General features: G+C 35.9%; 1 protein-coding gene across 2 annotated transcripts in view; it reads right to left on the minus strand.

The window, feature by feature from the left end:
- Nucleotides 1-27747, minus strand: part of FBXO11 (F-box protein 11) — an 89979-nt gene that overhangs the window by 1916 nt on the left and 60316 nt on the right. The window contains exons 2-21 of one of the 2 annotated variants that reach the window (XM_084901000.1): nt 23956-24083; nt 23741-23822; nt 21615-21756; nt 19937-20066; nt 18525-18608; nt 18316-18448; nt 16840-16946; nt 16646-16757; nt 16455-16561; nt 16234-16371; nt 10030-10247; nt 8342-8427; nt 7370-7464; nt 6252-6374; nt 6079-6164; nt 5120-5196; nt 4886-5029; nt 2060-2170; nt 318-425; nt 93-201 (exon numbers count right to left, since the gene is read on the minus strand). In XM_084901000.1, the coding sequence (XP_084757126.1) occupies nt 93-201; nt 318-425; nt 2060-2170; nt 4886-5029; nt 5120-5196; nt 6079-6164; nt 6252-6374; nt 7370-7464; nt 8342-8427; nt 10030-10247; nt 16234-16371; nt 16455-16561; nt 16646-16757; nt 16840-16946; nt 18316-18448; nt 18525-18608; nt 19937-20066; nt 21615-21756; nt 23741-23822; nt 23956-24083 (2320 nt within the window). Of the gene's footprint in view, nt 1-92; nt 202-317; nt 426-2059; nt 2171-4885; nt 5030-5119; nt 5197-6078; nt 6165-6251; nt 6375-7369; nt 7465-8341; nt 8428-10029; nt 10248-16233; nt 16372-16454; nt 16562-16645; nt 16758-16839; nt 16947-18315; nt 18449-18524; nt 18609-19936; nt 20067-21614; nt 21760-23740; nt 23823-23955; nt 24084-27747 lie in introns of both variants that reach the window. The other variant, XM_084900999.1, reaches the window with a different exon arrangement.

A 27747-nucleotide genomic window follows, 5' to 3' on the forward strand; every position in this document is an offset into this window, starting at 1 on the left:
CTTGCCTTTACTCACACATTTAAAGGGGGGGGAGGGAGGAAGAATCACCATTTTCCTCCTCTTCTGGACCAACAAATAATTTAGAAATATACCTGTAGAAGTCATGCATGGGATAGCTGGTATAACTTGATATTTTATATAAACATTGGCCTCTACTAACAGCCTTTTCTATGGCATCTTGATTGTTCATTATTTTGTTATCTGTAATAAAAAAAAAAAGTAAAATTCTAGAGGTCAGATTTAATCTAAAAATATAGATTATAGGATTATTCTAATAAGTCAAGAGTTTTAACTAATGAATGTAGACTCCAACATACCTTTCATTGTCACATTAACACCAGATGCTAAAAATAAGCCTCCAAACCGGTTGTTAAAAATCTGATTGCCTTCTAATGTTGCAGTTGCATGATTTGTAATTTCAATACCTGAAGTAAAATTTAAACAGCGGATGCATCACTTTATCTAGTTTCTTAAAAGAAACTTAATTCTTAACTAGGGAATAAAGTACAAATGTTTATTTGAATCACTGATAGTAACATTTTCCATTGTTAATAATTATGGCATGATACAAGATGGTTCACCACTTACTACTTTTAATAATGACATTTAAAAATTTTGCTAAGATGGAACTAGATGGTTATTTGGATTATTAAAAGTAAATGCCCTGTCAGAATGGCTATCAACAAATCAATAAGTGCTGGTGAGGATGCAGAGAAAAAGGAACCCTTGTGCACTGCTGGTGGGAATGTAGACTGGTGCAACCACTGTGGAGAACAGTATGGAGTTTCCTCAAACTGAAAATGGAACTCCCATTTGACCTAGCAATCTCACTCTTAGGAATATATCTTAAGAGACTAGAAATATCAACCAAAGGATATATGCACCCCTATGTTCATAGCAGCACAATTTACAATAGCTAGGATTTGGAAACAGCCTAAGTGCCCATCAGCAGATGATTGGATCAAAAAACTGGTATATCTACACAATGGAATACTATGCTTCCATAAAAAAGAAGGAATTCTCATCATTTGCAGCAACCTGGTTGGAATTGGAGAACATTATGCTGAGTGAAATAAGCCAGTTATTGAAAGAAAAACACCACAGGATCTCACTCATTTATGGATAATAAGGAACATTATAAACTGATGAATAAAAAAGATAGAGACAGTAAAGCAACAGACTGTCAAATTACAGTGGGGAGCATAGGGAGATATGGGGGAGATAAGAGATCAACCGAAGGACTTGTATGTATGCATATAAGCATAACCAATGGGTGCAAAAAACGGGGCGGGAGGATGGGAGTGGGGGATGGGAATTGGTAAGATATGTACACATATACTTTAATAAAAAAAAAAAATGAATGAAAAAAAAAGTGCTCTAGCAAAAAGTTGAAATATATATGCACTAGAAGCCTGGTGCATGAATTTGTGCACCAGGGGATCCCTTGGCCTGGCCTGCAGGATCGGGGTGAAACTGGCTCTCATCTGAGGGGTCGTGGATTGTGAGAGGGCTCCGGCCAGGCCAAGAGACCCCAGGAGGACTCCAGGGCGTGGCCAGCCTGTCTCACTCAGTCCCCATTGGCTGGACCCCAGCACCAAGCTAACCTACCAGTTGGAGCATCTGCCCCTTGGGCTTAGTGCACATTATAGCCAGTGGTTGAGCGGCCTTAGCATATTACTCTTTGGTTGAATGGTTGACTGGACACTTAGCATATTAGGCTTTTATTAATAGGATGATACTTGGATTTAATTTACCAACATGTAAAAAAAAAGTGTGAGGTCAGAGGGCTAGAATTTTTCTGTTTTCCTAATAGCAGTACAAAGGCTGCATTTATCCTATCCCAATTAATGTTTCATAATTACTACTGAACAGCAAAGAGCAGTATTTCTTACAGGTTTGTGGAAAAATCCAGAACTTGGATTAGGTACTCTCATTGTTAACAGACAAGCATTTTGCTACTTGGCACACTTAATTATTAAGCAAAACATACTAAAAACCAACCATTTTTAATGTTTAGAAAAAAAAAAAAAAGCTACAGGTAACAGAAGAAAATACAGACCTGCAGCAAATCCATCAAATATTCTGTTTTTCCGTAAGACTGGATGACTATTAGTGCTGATGAGAACACCTGCTTGAGCATTCCTGAAAATATCATTTTCTTCAAGGAGACCTATAATAGCATATAACAAATTTTACTAGCCTTTTGGTGACATTAAGGTTTCTTTTTTTATTTTTTTTTAGTTTCCTATTTAACTGCATTGTAAAATTCACAGGATTAATTTTTCAGCCAAAAGGAAAGTTCGTTAGTTATTCATTTAAGGCAAGGTTTAGCCAAAAATTGTAGGTATACATTCTAACTAATAAACTTCAAATTCCATGGTTGCAGGGACCATGTCTAGTTTACTCACCACTGCATCGTCTGTGCCTGGCAATAGTAATTCACTGAACACTCTGAATTACTATTAATTCCTTTGAAATATTTTTAGAACCTTTGTACCCTTCGTTTCAGTTCAAGTTCTGATTATTTCTGGCCATTATTACTATGATTCTTTGATCAATTTCCTTTACTCCAGTCTAAGCTGTTGCTGTATTTTCCCAGGTTCCTACAACTCTTTTATCATGTCCCTTCTCTGCCTAAAAAAAACCCCAACTTTCATAATTAAGTATTAAATTAACTTGCCATTCAAAGCCTTTGAAAATATTCCCCCCAAGCTACTTATCTCATTTACCTATCTTCTGAATATTTAAATCCTTAATACCTTGGGTTTATATTATTTCCTCTTCTGGAATGTCCTGTACTATATCTTGCTAATGTCACTTCCTCTGGAAAGTTTTCAGTTTCCTTTAATCAAATTTATTATTAATTTTGTTGGCAGTTTAACAATTGCTAAGAGTCAGCCAGGAATCAGACTTTAGGTCTTTAAATATTGATTCCACCACTTAACTAGCTCCGAGTGGACAAATAACTTACTTCCTTGGACTCAAGTTTCCTTTAAAATGGGCACAATATCACCTACCACAGTTATTATGAGGATTAAATTAATACTTACAAAAGTACATTGCACTAAATAAGTATTAGCTAGTATTGCTCCTATAAAATCTACTTATGGCCAAGACCGGTTTGGCTCAATGGATAGAGCGTTGGCTTGGGGACTGAAGGGTCCCGGGTTCGATTCTGGTCAAGGGCATATACCTTGGTTGCGGGCATATCCCCAGTAGGGGGTGTGCAAGAGGCAGCTGATCGATGACTCTCTCTCATCGATGTTTCTAACTCTCTATCTCTCTCCCTTCCTCTCTGTACAAAATCAATAAAATATATTTTAAAAAAAATCTACTTATGTACAGTGAATTATAGTTAGCTGTGAACCAGTGTTTTTCTGCTCCCTAAAGATGTGAAACATGGTCTTATTTTTATAGATATCTGACCCACCTTGTATTGATCTCTGAATTCCTTTTCCCCTGAAAAGAGTGTCCCAAGATCCTGCTTCTATTCTACACATGTCTACTAACCTCCTCAAGGGCCATTGCATTGCCAAGATGTCCTAACTCCATACTGCATATACAAAGCCTTTTCTGATTTGGGCCTTGCCCCCTTTCTCTGGCCTTAACTTCCAGTACACCTCTTGTCTTACTAAATAAACCAGTTTTATTTATACGATTGTTTACAATGTGCTACTCCATTAGACTGTAAACTTTCTGGATGTAGTACTGTTTTATTCACCATTATATCTTTAGTATCTATATCACAGTGGTTCATACAGAGGTGTTTAGTTAGGAATAACAAATGAAAGAGTGAAAGAATGTTTTCTATACCTGGAATGGTCTGCTTCCCACACGCCCTTCCCACCCCCATTTTCCTGTGAACTCTCAATTTTCAAGAGACATTTCAAGAATGATTTTACTCCATGAATCTTCTTAGCACCTTGCAAATAAAACCACCATTCTGTAGTTTTCTCATTATATCTTTTAAAGACGCCTAACAGAGATATGCTACTTTAACCCTTTGCACTCCGCTGTCCCCTCTTAGGGGTCATCGGAATTCTAGCATATCACTCGGATGTCCCCTCTCAGGGGACATTGCAGTTTATTAGTGATTACGGGAAATTGAGTTATTTCAACGCACTCCGCAGCAAAGTAGCGTTGAGAAGCTGGTAGCCAATGTCCAGAATGGTTCGGAGTGCAAAGGGTTAATGAATTACTAAATTATAAAGTCCTGGAGAGAGTATGTCTTTAAGAAAATCATCTTTGCTTGGTTGCAATAAATTTTGTTGATTAAATCTTGGTATGTCATAATAATAACTAGCTATCTTTCCACATAAGGTGAGCACACAATGTTGAGTCATTGATATTTCAGGAATGGCGATAAATTTGCATTAGACATTCATTCCCAGTCTTCATGAACATGAATTTTCAGAGGGCACGGACTGTGGAACTTTTGCCTCAATACAAAATGAATTGGCCTTTATGGATACCAAACCGGGCACACCTTAGCTTCATTAATCCCATTATCCAACAAACATCGTTGTAAAATAGATACAAAGCAATACTTATTACAGACATTTTCATATATTTACAGACCAATTAAGTTCTTAAACCTAGTTCTATAACTTGACTTTCAAATTTGTTATAATTATCTCATTCTTCTGAATAAAAAGTCCAGAGAGGTTGTGAACTTAAAAAAGCCTTACTAATAAACTGGCACACTTATGGTGGTACAGAAAGAAAAGAAAAATACTGTAAACATTTGTAATCTCCTAAACCATCTCAAGACTTGATAAGAAAAATAACTGAGATTCATGTTAACTGGCAATGCCATTGATTGTTAAAGATATAGAAGAAGAATTGAAAATTGGGGTTTTTACTAATGCAAAATTAACAACAATACCTCGACCCCCATTAAATATACAGATGCCACCATCTCTTCCATCATGGATTTTATTTCTTCTTAGTGTAGGGTTACTATCTGTCTTAATCCAGACGCCAGCCATTGCATTGTCAAATATTTCATTGTCTTCTATACAGCCAAGACCTATAAATGCAAAAATTTAGGTCATGTTATTTGGAAAGTATATTTCTAAAGATTATTAGCACTGCAAAACAGATGAAAGATTATACTTACCGGAATTATAAACTAGAATTCCACCATTCTGTCCTCCCCAGATTTTGTTGCGCCTAATTTTGGGATTGCTTCCAGTCCTATGAATAGAATAGAGAACAATGCCATTTTAATTGCTTCTGTTCCCTAATGCCATGAGGTAACAGTGAAAAAATACACGTTAATCATAGTTAGATTTAACTATAGCCTGGCTGGTGTGGGTCAGTGGTTGAGGTTGAGCGTCAACCTGTGGACCAGCTTGGCCATGGTTCGATTTCTGGTCAGGTCCCATACATGGGTTGTAGGTTAAAGCCCGTGTGGGGCGTGCAGGAGGCAGCCAATCAATAGTTCTTTCTCATCATTGATGTTTCCATCTCTCCCTTCCTCTCTGAAATAAAAGTATATTTAAAAAAATAAAATAATTAACTATACAATAGAGTCCTTCGAAATGCTCTGAAAGTCTGTCAAAGAAATTTGTTTAACTTAATTTTATTTCCCACAGAACAGACTTAACTTATACTTTGTTAATACTATAGTTTCTTAACAGGTAAACTAAATGGAGGGGGTAAAAATAAATATTATTATGTACTCCCCCTTATGTAAAATGAAGGGTTGAGTTACATGATTAGGATTACTATAGTTCCAAAAACTGTTAAAAAATAGACAAGAGGGGTCTAAAAGACTTAATTTTATACAAATAGCATAAAAACGCTTCCATTTACGAGCGCCTACAACATGTCAGGCACAGTTCATAAGTATTTTATATAGTCTTCTGTGGTATCCAAGTATGATGGAGTACATTGAATGCTGTCCTCAACTAGTCCAAGAAAAATTATAATCTGACAATTTAAGGCAAGATTACGATAGTGTGAATTACAGACACCCAAAGGAATAAAGACTGAGCATTGAATAAAAAAATTTCTTCTGCATACTCCACGTTTCTCATTCCCTGCCCCCAAAAAGCCAAATGTGAAAACATTTACCTTATCTGAACCCCTGAATACATATGATTATAGATATCATTGTCTTCTAGCACTCCATGTCCATTGTCATAAAAATAAACACCAACCTAAAGTTAAAAAAAATTTTTAATTCATATGACCGAAGTGTTTAATAAAACAATGATTTCACATACAGGAATCCAAGACAATCTTACCTGCTTGCCACTATGTATCCTGTTTCTTCTCAGCACTGGAGTGCTGCCAGTTGTCACCCAAACTCCAGCTAGAGTATTACTATAAACTTCATTCTCTTCTATTACACCTTGTCCTTTCTCATGCTAAATAAAAGATACATTCATTACAATATACATTTTGAATCAGCAAAATATAGTTTATAGTGTATTCCTCTTTAAAGATAGTTTTAACAAATTAAAATTTTTTTTGTTATCTAGGTAAGAAGGCAATGATAACATTTTTATGTAGTTTCTAAGTTTAGGCCTCTAAAATGTTTATACTATTCTTTATGTGGTTATGTACTTTTAAATCTACTATCATAAGAGTAGTAGCATGCAATTTTTTTAAAACAAAATAATTTATTTCATTCTAAGATATATAGCAAACTGAAGATCTCTCATTTTGTAAGTTAACATTATCACTGGTAAAGTCACTTCAAAATAATAAGGTTTCAGGGTTGCTAAAATTTTTATTTTTTAGCAGATTAGAGATACGAATATTTCTAGAACTGTAAATAAAAATTAGTCACAAAAAACTTTCACAAAAATCTTTCAGAAATTAGGATCCCATTATTTTCTTACTTGAATCAGTTGTAACAGTTTCAGATACCATGGTGACCAGAGGACATACACAGGTTTAAAAATGTTGGGAGATGCTCAATTATATTGCAACATAAATTAAAAAGAAAACTGGCCTTTTCAGAAGATAAAAATATTCAAGTCTAGTGTTATTAGTATTTTCAGTGCTATTACTTTTGGAAAATTTCAGAGATTCATACAGTAGTCACATAGACAAAATTCCAATGCAACAAATATAACTGAAAACTGACAATCAGTTGTTACTTCATATTGCCAATTATAAAAATCTTTAATATATAGGTATACTTCCTATGCCTAAATTTAGTCAGTTGATTAAATTTTATAGAACACTACACACACTATAAAATTAAAAGTTTTTTTTTTATATATACCGGCTAGGAGAAAAGTGTCTTATTCATTGTCTAAATATTAAAGACAGTTGCTAAACATAATTCTGCCCCATGCTCCCTACTCCTCTGGTTTTGATGTATGAAATTCTAGAATTGTATTCATTAACTTACCACATAAATTCCACCATGCTGGCCATCATGAATTTTGTTATGTCGAACAATTGGACAACTGTTTGTTCTAATCTGAATTCCTGCTAATGCATTTCCTATTTAAAAGTAAAAGTTACAATATCAACATATGGAGCCTAGCAAAACATAGTAAAAAGTCTTATATTCTGTAGTGGCTAAAATTCTTATTTTAGTAAAAGCACAATTCTGTGAAATATGTAATATTCAAAAAGATACTTATGGCCCATGAAGGAACTAAGTGTAAAAAAATAAACGCAAAGGATTGTAGGCATTGTAAGTATAGTGGTTAAGGGTAAAGACAATTGGTTAGGCTGCATAGTTTTAAATCCCAGGAATTCTATCTACTTCCTGTGTGATTTTGAATAAGTCATTAACCATCTCTGTACCTTTGTTTCTTGATCACTACATACTATTAAATATCACTAGATATACTATTAAATAAACTTCACAGGGTTGATGTGAATATTTTATGACTTAATTTAGATAAGGTGCTCAGAATAGCGTCTGAAACTGAGTAAACCTATGTATTATCAGGTGTTAGCAAAGGAGAAAGTCTAGGAACATATCAGTGTCCAGCACATAGACATCAGTAGTTTGCTGAAGTTTAATGAAGATTAAGTATTTTCCCTTCCTAGTAATACCAAAATAAAACACTACCACAGCAATAACTTATTAATTATTAAACAATGGAACAATTTAAGGGAACTATAGATACTCCTTGAATCTATTTATCTATCTTATTTATATTTTGATCCCTGGTATCTGGCATAGTGCCAGGTACATAGTAGGTATTTAGTGAACGTTTGTAGTTGAGTAAATATCACAGAAAATCTTTAATGAGAATTTAAAAAATTGGATCAGTTCTACTTGAATAGTGTCAAACTGTTCCATTTTGCTACTGTGAGGTAGAGAAGTCAAACTCTAAAATTTTATAGATCAAAGCCACATGCTTACCATAAATGTCATTTCCTTCAATAAGGCCTCGTCCGTCACCAAAGATGTAAACTCCCCCTTGATTTCCATTAAATATAGAATTCCCCCTATAATTACATGAAATAAAATAAGAATCTATTCAGCAAACTTACTTGTTTTATACAATTAATTGTAAGGTCACTCATGGTCATGTAACCTTGGAAAACTATTTAACTTCTATGATCCTTAGTTTCCTAATCCATCAAATGAGGTCCTTAGACTAGATGATTTCTAAATTCCTTTTTAGTTCTAAGATCTCAAGCTTTGGAAAAGGCATCTAATATCTGAGACAAAATAGCATTCTTAAAAATTCTCCTCAGAACTAACTCATTCAAAATAACTTTTATAAAACTGCTCTAGACGCATTTGTTGAATACTAACACGATGGAAATCCCATATACTTTCAATGAAAACCAGTGGAAAATAAAATTTGACAAAAATACTTCAAGGTCTTTAATTAAATTATAATACCTTTTTCCCCCGAAAATAAGACATCCTCTGAAAATAAGACCTAGCGCATGGAAAGATAAGACATCCCCTGAAAATAAGACCTAGCACAACTTTGGGAGAAAAAATTAATATAAGACACTGTCTTATTTTCGGGGAAACAGGGTAGCTCTGTACAATTAACCAATGCCGTTAAGACTGGATCTATTGCCCTAGCCGGTTTGGCTCAATAGGTGAAGTATTGGCCCATGGACTGAAGGGTCCCAGTTTCAATTCTAGTGGTCAAAAACACTTACTTTGGTTGCAGGCTACGTCCCTGGCCCCAGTTGGGGCATGTGCAGGAGGCAACGAATCGATGTTTCTCTCTCCCCCACCTCCCTTCCACTCTGTCTAAAAAATCAATGGAAAAAATATCTTCGGGTGAGGATTAACTAAAAAATAAAAAAGACTGGATCTATTTGTTTCCTTACTGTGGCCAGATTCAGTGGTTGAGTGTCAACCTATGAATCAGGAGTTTCACAGTTTGATTCCTGATCCAGGTTGTGGGCTCAATCCAAAGCAGGAGGCAGCTGACCAATGATTCTCTCTTATCACTGATGTTTCTATTGCTCTCTCCCTCTCTGAAATAAAAAAGAAAAGAAATAAACACACATCAGGTTTAAGTTTTTACTTTTTATTATTCTTAGTCGCTCTGATCAAAATCTTTGAGACAGTTTCCTGAGTTATTCTATTGGTGGTCTGAAGAAAAACCAACCAACCAACAATAACAACAACATCATCCAACAACAACAACAAAAGCCCTGGCTGCTGTAGCTCAGTCAGTTGGGTGTTGCCCCATGCACAAGGAGGATGCTGGCTCAATCTCTGGTAGAGGGAGCATGCAAGGGGCAGTTGATTCATGTTGAGCTCTCACATCGATGTTTCTCTCTCTCTTCCCCCTTTCTTTTTTCTTTAAATATATATTATATATTTTCTTTAAATATATAGGAAGGGAGAGGGAGAAAGAGTTAGAAACATCGATGAGAGAGAAACAGTTATAAACATCAATGAGAGAGAAACTGGGGATGTGCCTGTAACCAAGGTATATTCCCTTCACCAGAATCGAACCTGGGAACTTGAGTCTGCAGGCCAACACTCTTTCCACTGAGCCAAACCAGCTAGGGCTCTTGGACTTTTCTTACAAAAGTAAAAAAGTAATTTCCACTCATAATACTTATAAATACCTTATCGTTGGGTCACTATTTGAGGTAATCCATACACCTGCAAAGTTGTTTGCATAGATTTTATTCTCTATGAACTGTCCTCTTCCTTTTTCGTGCACATATATTCCTCCAGTCTGTCCATGATGAATTTCACACCGAACCACTGTGGGGTTAGCATAGGCTTTTACCTCAAAGCCTGCTATCCTGTTTCTGTGTATGTTGCAACTTTCAAAGTAACCCTGAAGAAATACAGAAATTAAAACTGTAGGTAAGGCTAGTTTTCTAGAAGAAACATAAAAAACCCCCACATTTTTAAATGTACACGTCAAAATTAAGTATCAGAGATGTTCAAGAGTAGGAACAAAGATATTCACTAAATTTCAAATGATATACATGGAAGGAAATATTTTAATTTCAGTACAACCAAACTACAAATACTCTAATTAGTCTGAATATATTCAATGCCAGGAAAGAAAAATAGGTAAGTATGCATTTCTTTCAACAAAAGATTTATAAGTATTAAAGACACTAAGTCCTTGTAGCCTTAAAAATGTCCCAAGAAATTAACTTCTAAAAAGTTGACATAAGGATATAAGCAGAGCCCACAGAAAAAGACACACAAAATAATTTTCATTCTAGCCACATAATAGTGATCTAACTACATAAAATGCTTTTGAAAACTTATGCTCAAGGTATACACACTATCATGTTAAATGAAAAGAATAGTATATTCTTCAATGTAGTATACATTAAATATGACCTAAATTTTACTAAAGAAAAACAACCTGAAGGATTAAACAAAAACATGAAGGTATGACCATTTGAGTAGTGATATTTATTTGTATCCTTTATAACCTCTCTTATTAATTTCTTAAATTTTCTACAATGGATGTTTACTTATTTTGTAATGAGAATGAAAGTTCTCTAACACTGCCCTGGCCTGTTTGGTTCAGTGGATAGTACATCAGTCTATGGACCAAAGGGTCCTGGGTTCGATTCTGGTCAAAGGCACAAACCTCACAGGCTCCTCCCCAGCTGGGCTCTGGTCAGGGCATATGCAGGAGGCAACCAATCAATGTGTTTCTCTCACATCGATGCTTCTCTCTTTTACTTCCCTTTCTCTTCTACTCTCTCTAAAATCAATGGAAAAATATCCTCGGGAGAGGATTTAAGAAAAAAAGTACTCTGATACTAATATCTTAAATTCTATGACTCAATCAATATTGAATATTAAGAGAAAAAGTAAAACTTTTAAGATGGCATTTTTAAAAAACAATTATATTTCCCTTGCCTATCCCTTCGACTGAATGTGTTCATGCTTGTTTTGGCAGCACATATATTAAAACTGGAATACACATTGGTTGTGGGCACATCCCTGGTAGGGGGTGTGCAAGAGGCAGCTGGTCGATGTTTCTCTCTCATCGACGTTTCTAGCTCTCTATCCTTCTCTCCTCCTCTCTGTAAAAAATCAATAAAATATATTAAAAAAAATAAAACTAAAACTGGAATACATAGCTTTTATGTATGTAAAATCTATTCCAATCATAGCATGGGTCCTGAACAATGATTATATACAAACTAGGGGCCTGATGCAGGAATATTCATGCAAGAATGGGCCTTCCTTCCTCTGGCTGCTGGCACCGCCTTTGCTACAGCCCGAGTGGCCTTTCTGCCTTCCCATGCTGCCTAGAGGCCTGGAGCTGCTGGGGCTGTGTGGAACACCTGCATTGTCGCCATGGTGACGACACAAGAATCCCACCCTGCCCTACCCCAGCCACTTGGTGGCTGCATATGCAAATTAATTCACATACTCACTTGTGATTGGCTGGTGGGCATCACAAAGGTATGGACAATTTGCATCTTTTTCTATTATTAGTATAGATTTGTTAAATGCTCCATATTTTGTGCAGTGCCCCAACATCCTCACACCCTTTGATTAGCTCAGAAGAAATATATGGCACTCAATAGCAAAATTGTGACTTTTCACCGCACACATAGACTAAACGTGCTTCCTTTAACACTAAGAATTTCCTTATGCTACCTTCCATGTACTGGCCTGTATTATTTCTATACTTTTGTCATATCCATTTGTACCTGATAATAAGCTCCTGAAGAGAACTATCCAAGTATACAAAACTTTACACACGAACATCAAAAAAAACCCCCCAAAAAACAAATTCAAAAACAGGATAAACTAAAAGAACTTAATGTTCTCTTGAAACAAACATTTTTCTGATGTTTTTATCACTGAGACAGGAGCTCAACTGGTCTCTCTGCCTAGAGTTAAATGACTTACCTGATTAGTAAACCTGGGAAAGAATAAACTGGGTATGCTCAATTCAGCATCACCCTTTCCTTGTGGAAAAGAGAAGGTAGTATGCCCTCTGCTACAACTCACAAACACTGTCTATGACTAAGTGGGCACATCTTTCTCTCTCATCGATGTTTCTAGCTCTCTATCTTTCTCCCTTTCTCTCTGTTAAAAATCAATAAAATATATTATAAGTGGGCAAATCTCTCTAATTTTGGGTTTCAGTTAAACAGACCTAATTTGGTTTTCATTCTAAGCTGTATTTTCCAATTTAACTTTTCAGAGCAGTAAAGATAATATTTCAGCTTACTTTTGCTACTGTATGGCTTTATTTCTTAATTTGTTAATGTAGCGAGGAAAGGTATACTATTTAAAAAAATACACAAGTATTTTCATTGATTTGAGAGAGGAAGTGAGAGAAACATCAATGACAGAAAATAATTAATTGGCTGCTTCCTACACACCCAACACTGGGGATCAAGCCCACAACCCAGGCATGTGCCCTGACCGGAACTCAAACCATGACCTCCTGGTTCATAGGTCAATGCCCAACCACTGAGCCATGCTGGTCAGGGAAGAAAGGTTTGCTATTTATTGGGCTTCCATGAAGATTCCAATAGCAGGCTATTGTTATGTTCTGGCTATCGTAGTTAAACATATAGTAATACTACAAGTATGCTTTGCTGTATATCTACTACAAATTATTCAACTGTGGGAAAGCTCTTTCTCTGTTTTCTTTAGGCTTTAATTTTGTACAATGAGAGAGACAACTAGATTCACAAATTTATTTAGGCAAAGAGCAAACCACTCTCTTTATTTTCCCTCAGCCAGAGGCCCATATTTAAATTTATAAATTCTTTCAGCTACCTTCATTTTTTTGGGTTAATCCTCATCCGAGGATATTTTTCCATTTATTTTTAGGCAGAGTGGAAGAGAGAGGGTAAGACAAAGAGGAACATTGATGTGAGAGAAACACATTGATTGGTTGCTTTCTGCATGGCCCCAACCAGGACCTGGGCCGGGGAGGAGCCTGCAACCGAGGTATGAACCCTTGATGGAAATTGAACCCGGGACCCTTGGTCTGCATACTGATGCTCTATCCACTGAGCCAAACTGGCTAGTCAATCTAGCATTATATTTTTAAGTAAAGATTTGTATTGCTATTATATATCTTGAGTTTTCAGTATTAGGTATTACTGACTTCCTGTTATGGAAGATGAGAATTTAACTTTCCTACTTTCTATTCCTCATCACAAACATTCATATGCTCTTCCAATGTAGTTATATCATAATGTAGTTAGATTAGTGTGTTAGTCAGAGCTGAGCTGTCAAGTATAACAATATATTCTTTGCTGTACAATTTTTTATTTTCCTTGTAGTTATTTTGTTCTTCTCCTTTGCTTAAATCTCTTGTGATAATCTATCCTAAACTTGCTACCAGTTGTTTAAATTAACATATTTACATTCCACATTAGGTTTGCCAATTTATCTTCCTAAATACAAGCAGGTTTTATAACCCGCTCTAATGTGGACTGGTTACCCTGGTCATAGGCACAGGTCACTTACCATATTTATTTTTATTTTATTTATTGATGAGAGAGAAAGAGAGATGGATTTGTTGTTCCACTCATTTATGCATTCATTGGTTGATACTTTTAAAATATATATATATTTTATTGATTTGTTAGAGAGGGAGGGAGAGAGGGAGTTAGAAACATTAATGAGAAACATCTATCAGCTGCCTCCTGCACACCTCCTACTGGGGATGTGCCTGCAGCCAAGGTACATGACATTGACCAGAATTGAACCTGCGACCCTTCAGTCTGCAGGCTAATGCTCTGTCCACTGAGCCAAACTGGCCAGGGCTGGCTGATGGTTGATTCTTGTATGTGCCCTGACCTAGGATCAAACCCGCAACCTTGGTCTATCATGACTATTCTCTACCAATTGAGCTACCCAGTCAGGGCCATATTTAATTCAGATTATGGTTAAAAATAATCCCCACATCTATCAACAATGGAGTTTGTAATCTCTATTGTTTTAGAGTAACTTTTAAGAAAAGAAAGCGCTGAAACCGGTTTGGCTCAGTAGATAGAGCATCGGCCTGCGGACTGAAAGGTCCCAGGTTCAATTCCGGTCAAGGGCATGTACCTTGGTTGCAGACGCATCCCCAGTGGGGGGTGTGCAAGAGGCAGCTGATCGATGATTCTCTCTCATCAATGTTTCTAACTCTCCAGCCTGGTTCCTGGTCTACTTTATTTTGACCCTTCCCTTACAAATTTATATTACCTTAACAAATCTCTTCATTAATCCTTAATGGGAATATTTATCTGTAGCAATGACTAGAGTTGTTTAAAAAAAAGTTATAAAAATTTCAAACCCAAATTTGTAAAAAAATAAACTGTATGGGGTGTGTGACGAGGAATAAATGATGATGATAAACTTTAGTAAGTAAATATCATCATAGGTCTTTTAAAAATGAGGGAATTTACCCAGGTTAAAATTATCTTGGTACCTCAAATCATTTGTGAATGAGACCAGGGGCATGCATAAATATGGTACTTGAATAGAATGTTAACTCTGGGGCAGTCTAAGGCAACATAGGCAAATAAATTCTAGCATAGTATAGTTCCATTCCAAAATAAAAAAAAACCATTTAGGAACTATAACCAGTGCAGGCCTCTAAGGGAGGGCAGAGTCTCAAGATTCTCATGTTTTGACACCTGCAAACATTTGCTCAAATTCCCCAATTCCCACCTCCTTGGAGAAAACAGTACAATTTGCAACAAAATGTCAGTTTCTTTATTCTAGCTGGAAAGGGCAAATGGTCATCTCCACTCTGTTTTTTTATCAACAGGTCTATGCTACAACCCAAGTTGTTAAGTGAACAGTTTCTCTCAGGTTAAAGTTACCCCACAAATGATGAAGAACTGAATGGTCTGAAACCATTTACCAGTAGTTCAAATCAGAACTTGATAAAAGGGTAACTCCTCATACTCTCAATTCAGTTAAAAAAAAAAAAAAAAGAGTTCTGCATTAGAGTTTTAAGTCCAAATGCTGAAAATAAAAAAATTTCCTTCGTTGACTAATTTGTGTAAGTACATCCAATGTTCCCAAGTTGCTTGACTAATACTACATAATAGAAACAAAACTTCACCATAATCCTATGTACCACATATCACCACCCCCTCCTCTCCCATTTCATAAAAAATGTTGCCAATGCTGTAAGTAGGACTTGAAAATTACCTCAATGAAAATTAGACATTAAATGAAAAAAATATACGACAACCAAGAATATTATTTTGAAATCACAGTGTAAGAGCTCAAAAGGCTATTCCTAGAAAAATGTGTAAAATGACATAGTATTCAAAACATATCATCTATAGAGATGCCTAATTAACTGCTGCATAACAATATTATAGCTGATATTTTATTATCACTGTATCTCTTACTAACGTTCTGCCAGTTAAAAAAAATTTTTTAAGAGGAGTAAAATGGAAGTCAAATTAATACTGTAGCCATTACTTCTCAAAGTGTAGTCGATAAACAACCTGTATTAAGCTCACATGTGATGCTTATTAAAAATGCATATTCTGGGTCTGATCATTGAAAATTCTGATTTATAATATATGGATGAATTTTCTGTACACTTACATTTTAGAACTACTGGATTAGACATGAATCCTCTCAAATGTCACATCAATTTCCTAAGGACTACATCTTTTCTACATTATTATAGTGTGAGAACCATGAATTTATAGAGTATTGCATATTGATTTAAAAATGTAATGCTGAAATAGCTTTTAAACCTATACCATAGAATAGAAACAAATAATTGGGTGGCTATAAAATCTTGAAACCTATTTGAAATTTAACTAATATGAGGTCAGCTTTTCTGTTAAAAATGTTCTTACCATGCCATGATCAAATGTGAACACACCAACATCACGTCCATGATGAATATGATTCCTTCTGATAATTGGGTTTCCATGATTTTTAACCCAAATCCCAGCCAAAGCATTATTGGAAATTTCATTATCTTCATATATTCCCTACAACAAATAATCAGAAATAAACATTAGTAAAACTTGAAAAAATATTTTAAAAGAATAAAACCACAAAGTTAAAGAAATACCTGTGCATGATCTGTTATATAAAGTCCAACATTTTCACAGTCGCTGATATTACAGTGCTTGATAGTGGGACATGCTCCTTGACCACTAACACATACTGCAGAGCCAACTGTAAGGAAAATACTTTATTTAAAAACTTATTGGGCCACAACACAGAGACTCATTTTATAACAAAATATAAAGAAACACTAACCTGTACATGTACTTCTGATGATACAGTGATCAATAATAGGACTACAATTTACTGTAATCTCTAAGCAGTGGTGTGCATTGTGGTGTTGAGCAGATTTGTCATCAGGGTTAAACTGAAAAGTAGAAATTTTGTTAAATAAACCACCACTGCTTTAATGATTTCAACTTATTATTTTAAATCTTAAAATTTCTTACCCTTATTGTCATATATCCAACATAAGCATCCTCAGAACCTTCCATAAAAACAAAGGTTGAATCTCTAGTGTTTTCAATTATAACTTTGTCTGCTACTTTTCCGGGTGCTGTGGAGAAGATATTTAAAATATATTATCTTTATCAGACAGATGAAATTAAAATTTAAAAATAACTTTAAAAAATATACTTTAAAAATACAGTAATACTTTGCTATAAAACTAGTAATATATAATTTTTTTATTGTTTTAAGTTGGGTATTTTTTGGAGGAAGAACTGTTAAATGTTACTTTTAAATATTGAGAGTACTAATACTCATTTAATTGATAACTATATTTCACTGGCCTTTATCACAGGCAGTCATATTTAATGTAGATATTATTGAAATCCATGTATAATACTTCTAAGAAGGTTCAATTGCAAAAGAGACCTATTTATTTACAATTATTTCCAAACTGGCCTTAATTTGGAAAGTAATAAAAATCTATAGGCAGAAATTTTCTACACCCTCCCTCCTCACTTTTCTTCATGATGGAAATGTGGGAGGAAAGCAGAAAGGACTGTAAATGCAATGTACTATATCCTTAAAAAATCAGAGAGTCCAGCTGGTGTGGCTCAGTGGTTGAACACTGACCTATGAACCAAGACATCACGGTTTGATTCCTGGTCAGATCACATGCCCAGGTTGTGGGCTTGATCCCCTGTGTGGGGTGTGCAGGAGGCAGCAGATCAATGGTTCTCTCTCATCGTTGATCTCTCTTTTTCTCTTCCTTTCTCCCTCCCTCGTTCTCTCCTTCCCCCTCCTCCTCCCTCTCCCCTCCTGTCTTATTCTTACTCTCTTAAAAAAAAAAACCATAGCATAAATTTCAAATAACTGATCAGTGCTCAATAAATATTTTATTACCTACATTTTTTCTTAGAGACTTGAGCATAAAAGCAGCTTTTATATAGTCCAAAAATATTTAAGATAAAGCTAACACTTTTCTTTCCTTAATGATTAACTAAGGCAGTTGGACAAAGTAGTGACCAAGAAACATATACATTTAAATATAAAATATTTTTATTGATTTCAGAGAGGGAGAGGGAGAGAGAGAGATTGAAATATCAATGAAAGAGAATTTCTGATTGGCTGCCTCCTACATGCCCCACACTGGGAATCAAGCCCGCAACCCAGGCATATGCCCTGAATGGGAATCAAAATGTGACCTTCTGTGATTCATAGGTTGATGCTCAACCACTAAGCCATGCCAGCTGGGCAAGAAATATATACATCTTAAAAAGAAGTAAGACATATCCGCAGTTTCTGAACTCTGTTCTCATTTCTATCACATAAAATATTCATGATATTTAATTCTTATTCTTTCCTACCATTAAGGTATTATCAAAGTTACCTAAATTTTAAGTCAGTAGCATTTTATAAACCATTATGTAAATAAAATTGGTAAAATTCTATTGTAATAAAAATGCATTTCAAAATACCTGCACCAATCATGGTGATTGGAGATTCAATATATATCCATTCATCAGTATATATTCCAGAATGAACAAAGATAAGTCCATCAAAATGAGCTTCTTGTACCCCACCAAGGGCATCTTCAATTGTATCATAATACTAGAAAAAAATAAGTGTCAATTTAGAACTGAAAAATTACCATTTTAAATCTCATAAAAATACAGATCAAACATACCAACATATTTTCTCTTCCTTTATATCTTGCAGGGTTACTGTAGAAATGTTCAGCAAATCCTGGCTTTACATGTGCACCTTTATACTTAATGTCCAAAAAAAGGGAAAGAAAAGAACATTACATTTTAAACTAATTTTGTACTTTATGAATATTTTAAATAATACATAAAAAAACAATTATTTCAACTAATTTGTTGTTGCATAGTGCAATGTAAAAGGTGTTCCAGATTTTATATTATTCAGTACTATTCAGTAAGAAAAGGCAAGGATTCTCAATCTCAGCACTACTAATACTTTGGAACTGACAGTTCCTTTGTTGTGGGGGCTGTCCTGTGCATTGCAGAATGCTTAGCAGCATTCTTGGTCTCTACCCAGTAGCATCCTCTTCTCCAGTTGCAGTAACTAAAAACGTCTCCAGAAGGTGTCAAATGTCCCCCGTGGAGCAAAATCATCCTAGTTGAGAGCCATTTGTAAAGGACTACATAAAAGTTATGCTAAAAGTAAAACTTTAAAACTATTGAACACCATGCTCTGGTTTCTCTTCAGACCGCATAAATCTTTCGCCTTTTAAAACTATTGAACACCAATAATTTAAATAAAAGTTCAACAGACCCATAGAAACTATAACTGCTTCTAGGCTACTGATCTTTACTGCCAATGTTTAGATTATGTCAGCAGTGAAATTGTTGAGTATTTTGTTGGTTGATAAATGCGCACTGGCTTGAAACCTATTCTTGAAATTAAAAAAAAAAACAAACCACAACATACCAACAAACTTAATTAGCTCAACTGGCTTGGCTCAGTGGTTGAGCGTTGACCTATGAACCAGGAAGGAGGTCATGGTTCGATTCCCAGTCATGCCTGGGTGTTGGGCTTGATCCCCAGTGGGGGGTGTGCAGGAGGCAGCCAATCAATGATTCTCTTTCATTATTGATATCTCTCTCTCTTTTTTCTCCCTCTCTGAAATCAATAAGAAAAAAAAAAAAAATCCCTTAATTATTTTATTTGAAGTCAGGTTAAATGTCTGTTTGCTCAGTAATAAATATTCCTTTGTAGTATCTACCCTGTTTCCCCGAAAATAAGACAGTGTCTTATATTAATTTTTTATCCCAAAGTTGCGCTAGGTCTTATTTTCAGGGGATGTCTTATCTTTCCATGCGCTAGGTATTATTTTCGGGGAAACACGGTATTACTTCATCAGGGTCATTACACCTGTCATCATGAATGCAGCAAAATGTCTCTCCAGTAAGTCATGGAATACCTGGAACATTCCCCCTTTTCATAAGTTTCACAAGATAGGTTTGTATGACATTATAAATATCTCCATGCATGAGTTTAACTTTTTTAGAAAGGAAATTTTATCTCCAAATATATAATATACATAAGGTAATATTTTCTATTTATACTTCCTACCAACTGCTGGAAACTCTCTTTCCAAGGATTTGGATGTTCATATTCTTCTGGATTAATCTGATAGAATTTGCCAGGTTCAGGATGCATCATAGGACGGGTATATTCAAATACTTCCATATATAATCGTTTCCTGAAGGTGGAAAAAGAATTAGAGAGTTATTCATAAGTAGCCTTTTAAATAACTACAAAAAATTATTTGAGGACTAGTTTACCTTTAGCACCATACAAACTATTACAAAATATAGAGAAGTACAAAGAAAGGAGATAACCTATACGTTCAATACATTATTAACAGTTGACTATATTTCCTTTTATTCATTTTTATGTACAGTTAGTTTCACTTGTTACAGTTTTGATTTATATAGCATATAAAAACAAAATATTGTATCCTGCTCTTTTCACTTTTTACTTATTGGTTTTAGAGAAAGAGGGGAAAGAGAAAGAAGAAAAGGAGGGGGAGTGAGAGAGAAAGAAAAAGATTTGCTGCTCCACCCATTAATACATTCATTGGTTGTTTCATGTATGTGATTGACGGGATCAAACCTGCAATCTTGATATATTGAACAACACTCTAATCAACTGAAGTACTCAGCCAGGGCACTTTTCACTTTTTTACAACATAGCATTTTCTCATGCTATTGAAAACTGTAAAAATCACTGTTCATGACTATACCCCAACACTCCAAGCAGACATTATATTGTGTTCATTTAAGTCCACTTCCTTACTGCTAGATCTAATTTCTAATTCCCCCCACTATTAACTATGACATTATGAAAAATTTGTACATAAGGCAAAAAATTTTCAGAAGTGGCACTACTGGGTCAAAGGGCATGCATATTTCAAGGTTATAAATATAAACTATCCAAGTATTTTCCAAAAGTGATATATAAAATTCACATTCTCACTAAACTATCAAATTTAATTAGTTAGCTGTTTTAAATTAGACTTAGTTCTGTGTTTGTTTTTTTTATTTAAAAAAATACATTTTTATTGATTTCAGAGAGAAAGAAGAATCATCAATGACGAGAATCACCGATTAGATGCCTCCTGTACACCCCCTACTGGGGATTGAGCCTGCAACCTGGGCACATGCTCCTGACCGGAAAGAAACCTGGGACCCTTTAGTCCACAGGCTGACACTCTATCTAAGCCAAACCGGCCAGGAGCCTTACCTTAGTTTGTAAAAAACACACATACATATATTTATATTTATTTCAAGAAGAAGGGAGAGGAAGAGACAGAAAACATTAATGATGAGAGAAAATCATTGACCGGCTGCCTCCTGTATGCCTTTATACTGGGGATCAAGCTTACATCCTGGGCATATGCCCAGATGAGGGAATTGAATTGTGACCTCCTGGTTTATAGGTTTAATGTTCAACCATTGAGCCTCACCGGCCGGGGCTTAGTTCTGTTTTTTAAAAGCAATTAAATGAAAAACATTTTACACACTCAACTGCTATTTACTGATAAATAGCAGAGAAAGCACTTCACTTATTGTTTTATAAATATCACCTAACGTGACAACTCACATTTGTGATAAACAGGTAACTTAAAATTTACAAGCAATCTAATTTTATTCTTATTATAATTAACACTTCAATCTCCCTACCATTTCAAGCATTTTGGGCACCAAATAATATATCTCAAGATAATAAGAAATAAAATTTCACTTACCACAAAATTGGATCATTAGCAAGCTCACTGAAGCGTTTACACACACAAGCTGCTCTACAAAGATCCTGTTCCAGCAAGTAAGAGAAGATTTTTAGAACCACTTCATCTGGCAGTTTCTCCTGAAGATACTGTTCAGCAGGTGCTGCTATAAAGAAATTAACAAATAAAATATAAACAACTTATTTATCGTGTTAGTAATGACTTCCCCATTATTTAAAAAGCATAATTTTCACTCTGGCCAGTGTAGCTTAGTTGATTGGAGCATTGTCCTGTGCACAGAAGAGTGGTGGGCTTGATTCTAGGTTAGGACACATAAAGGAAACAGCCAATCAATGTTTTTTCTGTTTCTTTCCTTCCCAGCCCCTCTCTAAAATCAATAAAAACATATCCTTGAGTGAGGATTAAAAGTAAAATAAATAAAAAAGCATAATTTTCATTTTATTTAACCAATAGCTTTTATTTTGTGATGATAAATCCTTTTTTTAAATATACCTTTATTGATTTCAGAGAGGAATGAAGGAGAAAAAGAAACATCAATGATGAGAGAAAATCAATGATTGGCTGCCTCCTGCAACCCCCACACTGGGGATTGAACCTGCAACCCAGGCATGTGCCCTTGACCGGAATCAAATCTGGGACCCTTCAATCCACAGGTGGACGCTCCTTCCACTGAGCCAAACTGACTTAGGGCGACAATCATTTTATAAACATTTTCTTTCATAGATGACACATTTAGTTTTGTTTATCTTGACATTTAGTACTCTCTTAAGCTATTATGTACCATTTCAGAAACTGGTGAAAATATACAAAAGGTTTTTTATTTTTTGGGTTAATTCTCACTTGAGGATATTTTATTTCCATTGGTTCCCCCACCCCTTAGAGCACATGTGTCAAACACAAGGCCCGCGGGCCAAATCCAGCCCTCCAGGCCTTGCAATGTGGCCCGCACCGCACTGTCATCACTGCACTCCGCTGTCAGTTTATGACATTGTCAGTTTATGACTGTTCAGTAAACCATTCGGCCCGCGATTTAGGCTGGATTTTAGATTTTGGCCCCTTTTCTGATTGAGTTCGACACCCCTACCTTAGAGAGTAGAAGGTAGGGAAGGAGGGAGAGAGACATCAATGTGAAAGAGACACATCGACTGGTTGCCTCTCATAGAGCCCTGATGGGATTGAACCTGAAACCCAAATATGTGCATCCTTGACTGGGAATCCAATCCTTACGTAGGCAGGCCAACGCTCTAACCACTTTACAACACTGGCCAGGGCACAAGGCATATTTTATGTTTTTAAAACACATTTTTATTGATTTCAGAGAGGAAGGGAGAGAGAGATAGAAATATCAATGATGACAGAATCATTGATTGGCTGCCTTCTGCATACCCCCTACTGGGGATCGAGCCTGCAACCTGGAGAAAAGGCCCTTGACTAAAATTGAACCTGGGACCCTTTAGTCCACAGGTATATGCTCTATCCATTGAGCCAAATCATTTGGGCCACAAGGTGTTTTTATTTTTTAAGTATATTTTTACTGATTTCAGATAGGAACGAAGAGGAAGAGAAATACAGAAACATCAATGATGAGAGGGAATCACTGATCAGCTGCCTCCTGCATACTCTCCACTGGGGATCACTGAGCCCGCAACCTGAGCATGTGCCCTTGACTAGAATCAATCCTGGGACCCTTCAGTCTACAGGCCGACACTCTGTCCACTGAGCCAAACTAGCTAGGGCAACACAAGGTGTTTTTATATAATAAAGTCAAAGAGGGAGAGGTCAGAGTTGTCATGTTTATCTATATATATATATGTATATAAAAGCCTAAGTGACCAAATGACAGGAGCTGCCCGCGGTGGTCAGTGCACTCCCACAGCAGGAGCGGCTTAGCTGACTGATGGGTGCCAGAAGGCGTTGGACTGTGGGTTTCGGTCCAATCCCCACAAGCCATGCTGAGGGACCCCACTGGTACATGAATCCATATATTGGGCCTCTAGTTCTATAACCATCACTTTCTCAATCCCAAATGTAATACTAAAGTGCATTTAATTTAATTTTAATATTGTGGTATCAAACAAAATAAAAAGTTACTTAACCCTGTTCCTTAGTTTTCCCATAGGAAATACCTGCCAAATCTTGTGATTTTCCAGATACTCTTGCACGTTTTGCACGATGACCAAAGTTTTCTGTCGTTGAAGTTGAGGCACCCTTCAAAAACAAAAATAAAATTAAGCAAATATTTTTATTTACTTCTAAAAAATGATGACATTCCCTTTCCTTTTTTGTTTGTTTCCTAATAATTCTTTCATTATTAAAAGAAAAGCAGTGACACTTAATTTACCTCCATATTGCTCTTTGTAGGGCACGCTGTTCTTTTCGGCAAAAGAGTTTTTCTACGAAGCTGGTAAGGACTGTTTTGTGCACCAGGACCTGATTCTTCTGCAACCATATCTGCAGGTACATCATCATCTGTTATAAACAAAAGGAATATGAAAAATGGTATCATTAAAAAAAGAGCTCTTATGGATGCAGTAAAGTTTTTTATTTTTAAATATGTTTTTATTGATTTCAGAGAAGAGAGACAGAAACATAAATGAGAGAGAATCATTGATCAGCTGCCTCTTGCATACTTCCTACTGGGGATTGAGCACCAACCCGGGCATGTGCCCTTGACCGGAATCGAACCCAGGACCTTTCAGTCCACAGGTTGACGCTCTATCCACTGAGCCAAACCGGCTAGGGCTGCAGTGAACTTTTTAAAAACTTCCTAAACATTTTTTTTTTGTGGTGGTGGAAAAATACAACTTTTATATAAAATTCTAGCTAACTGGATAACCATCTGAATGAAATGTTGGCTTTTTATTTTATTTCAAAATAAATCCCAAAATACACCATATATTTAAATATAAAAAAGGAAACAAAATCACAAGAAAATAGGAAAAATTTTTTTTTTATTACATTAGAGAAGTTCTTTCAAGGTTGACATAAAACTTGGAAGGCATTAAAAAAACAACAACAGGTGAGGAGGATGTTTACTTGATGAGGGGCTTGAAAGAAGGGGAGTGAGTCATGGTTAGAGCCCAAGAAGGATGGGAAGGGCAACCAGGCAAGGGGAGTCAGAGTCAAAGTCAGGTGACTAAGGACAATGCTGACAGAGGGACAGGTTGGTATAAAATATCAGATACCAAGAAGGATGAAAAGAGCATCCACATATAGAGTGGTCAGGCATAGGGTCTTGGAGTTCAAGAGGGGGGGAAAAGAAGTCTGCGTGGAAGGTAGGGTAGCCCTGGAATGAAGAGTCAGACAGAGGAGGGGGAAAAGGGTGTTGCATAGCAATGGGGATGGTAGACCTGGAAGACTGGTGAGAGAACCTAGAAGCAGTGACACTCCAATACCAATGAACGTGAGTAGCAGTTGGAGCTTGGCTTCTGAATAGCATTTTCTTCTTTAAAAAAAAAGAAAAATTTTTTTTTTTTTTTTTAAATTGATTTCAGAGAGGAAGAGACAGATACAAACATTTGCTGATGAGAGAATCATTGATCGGCTGCCTCCTGTATGCCCCCTATTGGGGATCAAGCCCATAACCTGGGCATGTGCCCTTGAAAGGAATCGAACTCAGGACCCTTCAGTCCAGAGGCCAACACTCTATCTACTGAGCCAAACCGACTGGGCTTCTTATTTTTTTAATCTTCAACCAAGGATATTTTCCCATTGATTTATTTTTTTAGAGAGAGTGGAAGAGAGAGGGAAAGACAGAAATATCGAAGTGAGAGAAACATATCGATTGGTTGCTTCCTGCATTAGCCCAGACCAGGAACTAGGCTGGAGAGGAGCCTGAAACCCAGGTATGTGCCCTTGACAGAAATCAAACCTGGGACCTTTTGGTCCACAGGCCAACACTCTACCCACTGAGTCAAACCGGACAGGGCTGAATAATATTTTCTATAAAAGAAATAAAGGTTCCTTGGAGAAATGATAGTTTCCAGATTGGGGGAAATACAAGATGAGTCTGAAATACCTTGTGGTAGAAATAAGAAAGTGCTAAAAGAATGATGAGGACATGTCAAAAGGACACAGAAGTCAGCCTGAATACTCACCCACTAACAAAATTATGTTGAGCATCAATATACATGATAGTAAAGGAATTATAACCCACTGAATGAACAGCAACCCATAAATTCACACAGCTATAAATAAATGAATGGAAAGTTTAATAAAGAATGAGATGTTTTTAAAAAAAAACTTTAGAAAGGGGAAAACAGTAACTCTATAGTAAAGATGTCAATCAGATAGTACCTTAATCAAGAGATTTAAGTGATGGCCGGCCCCTCTGTACCCCGCACCTCCCACCCAGCACACGCCCGCCCTCTGAGGTGGGGCAGTGGTCACTGCATCCCCAGCCTCACCTAGGACTCCCACCTGGCACAGGGCCACCAGCCAGGCTCCCTGGCAGCATTCACGTTCAGCAATAAAGGTTGTCCCACGTCAAAAAAAAAAAAAAAGAAAAGAAAAGAAAAAAAAAGAAAAATGAAAAAAAGAGATCTAAGTGAATATCGTCATTAGTAGGACAAACTGAAACAGTGTGTCACCCTATAGCAGCTATATTCCTGCAGCATAACCTAAATCGAAATTGTGAGGAAACATTAGACAAACCAAATTTGTTCTAACTTGTTTTGAGTCATCTTCAAAACTGTCAAAGTTATGAAAGTCAAGGAAAATCTGAAGAACAGTTCACAACTGAAGGATACTAAAGAGATATGGCAACTAAATGCAATGTGTGGATCCGAACTAGATCCTTTTTGCTAAAATGTGGCTATTAGGACCAATAGTGAAACTTAAATGCGGGGTCTAAAGATTAGAAGACAATAATGTGTCAATGATAACTTTCTGACTTTTATAACTATAGTATGTTTATTTAGAATATCATTTTTTGTAAGAAATACAGACTAAAAATTAGGAGGTGACAGGATAATAGGTTGGCCATAATTCTAGAAAGAATCAGGGGAAAAAACTCTTTTCTAAGTTAGATTGTTTTTAAATACTAATACATTTGAGTAATATATAAACCATTAGAGGCCTGACGCACAAAGATTTGTGCAAGAATGGGCCTTCCTTTCCTTGGCTAACAGCACCGCCTTCGCTCCGGCCCAGAGCTGCCTTTCCGACTTCCCATGTTGCCCAGAGGCCCGGAGCTCCTGGGGCAGTGTGGAACACCTGCGTTGTCACCATGCAATGATGCAAGCTTCCTGCCCACCCCATCGGGTGGCCTGTGTATGCAAATTAACCCATCATCTTTGTAGGGTTAATTTGCATACACACTCCTGATTGGCTGGGCGTCACAAAGGTAGAGCCAATTTGCACCTTCCTCTTTTGTTAGTGTTGATTAAAAATTCTGCTTGGAAAATCAACACCATAAACAGTTAAAAGAAGCAACACAATTAGGAAAAAACCTGCAACAAATGTCACACAAATGGGTAATAATTTCTTTGTCTACAAATAGAGAAAAGATCAATAATTCAATAGAAAATTGGGCCAAGGCAAGGACATGAGCAGATAATTCAGAATTAAGAAATGAGAAATGAAATGCTAATAGGAATGAAAATGAGATATTTTTCACATAACAAATTATTAAAGATAAAGTTTGGTCACATATTAGTATTATGAAAAGATAATGTGAAGGAAAAAGAGTTCTTAATTGCTCTAAGAAGAGCAATTTGGCAATAGCTATTATTACTTAGCAATTCCATTTCTAGGAATTGATTCTGCAGCTATATTCACACATATGGGAAATGTAGTATGGACCAAGATTTTTATTGCATACTGTTTCCAATACTAAAAGGTAACAATTAAATGTTTAATTGTGTTTATTAAATAAATGATGGCCTAGCTATACAATAAACTATTAAGTGGTAATTATAAGATATAAAGCAGTTCTATATAGATTGATAAGGAACTATCTTTAATATACAGTAAGTTTAAAAACCAAAAGATACAGTGTTTTGTGTGTGTGGTTTAATGATACACATTCTTTATATCATTATAAAGAATTCTTTTTTAAAAAATATATTCTTTTAAAAAACATATTTTATTGATTTTTTACTGAGAGGAAGAGAGAGGGATAGAGAGTTAAAAA

Source organism: Pipistrellus hanaki (assembly GCF_964339955.1).
Source record: "Pipistrellus hanaki genome assembly, chromosome: 12".
Classification (NCBI taxonomy): Eukaryota; Metazoa; Chordata; class Mammalia; order Chiroptera; family Vespertilionidae; genus Pipistrellus; species Pipistrellus hanaki.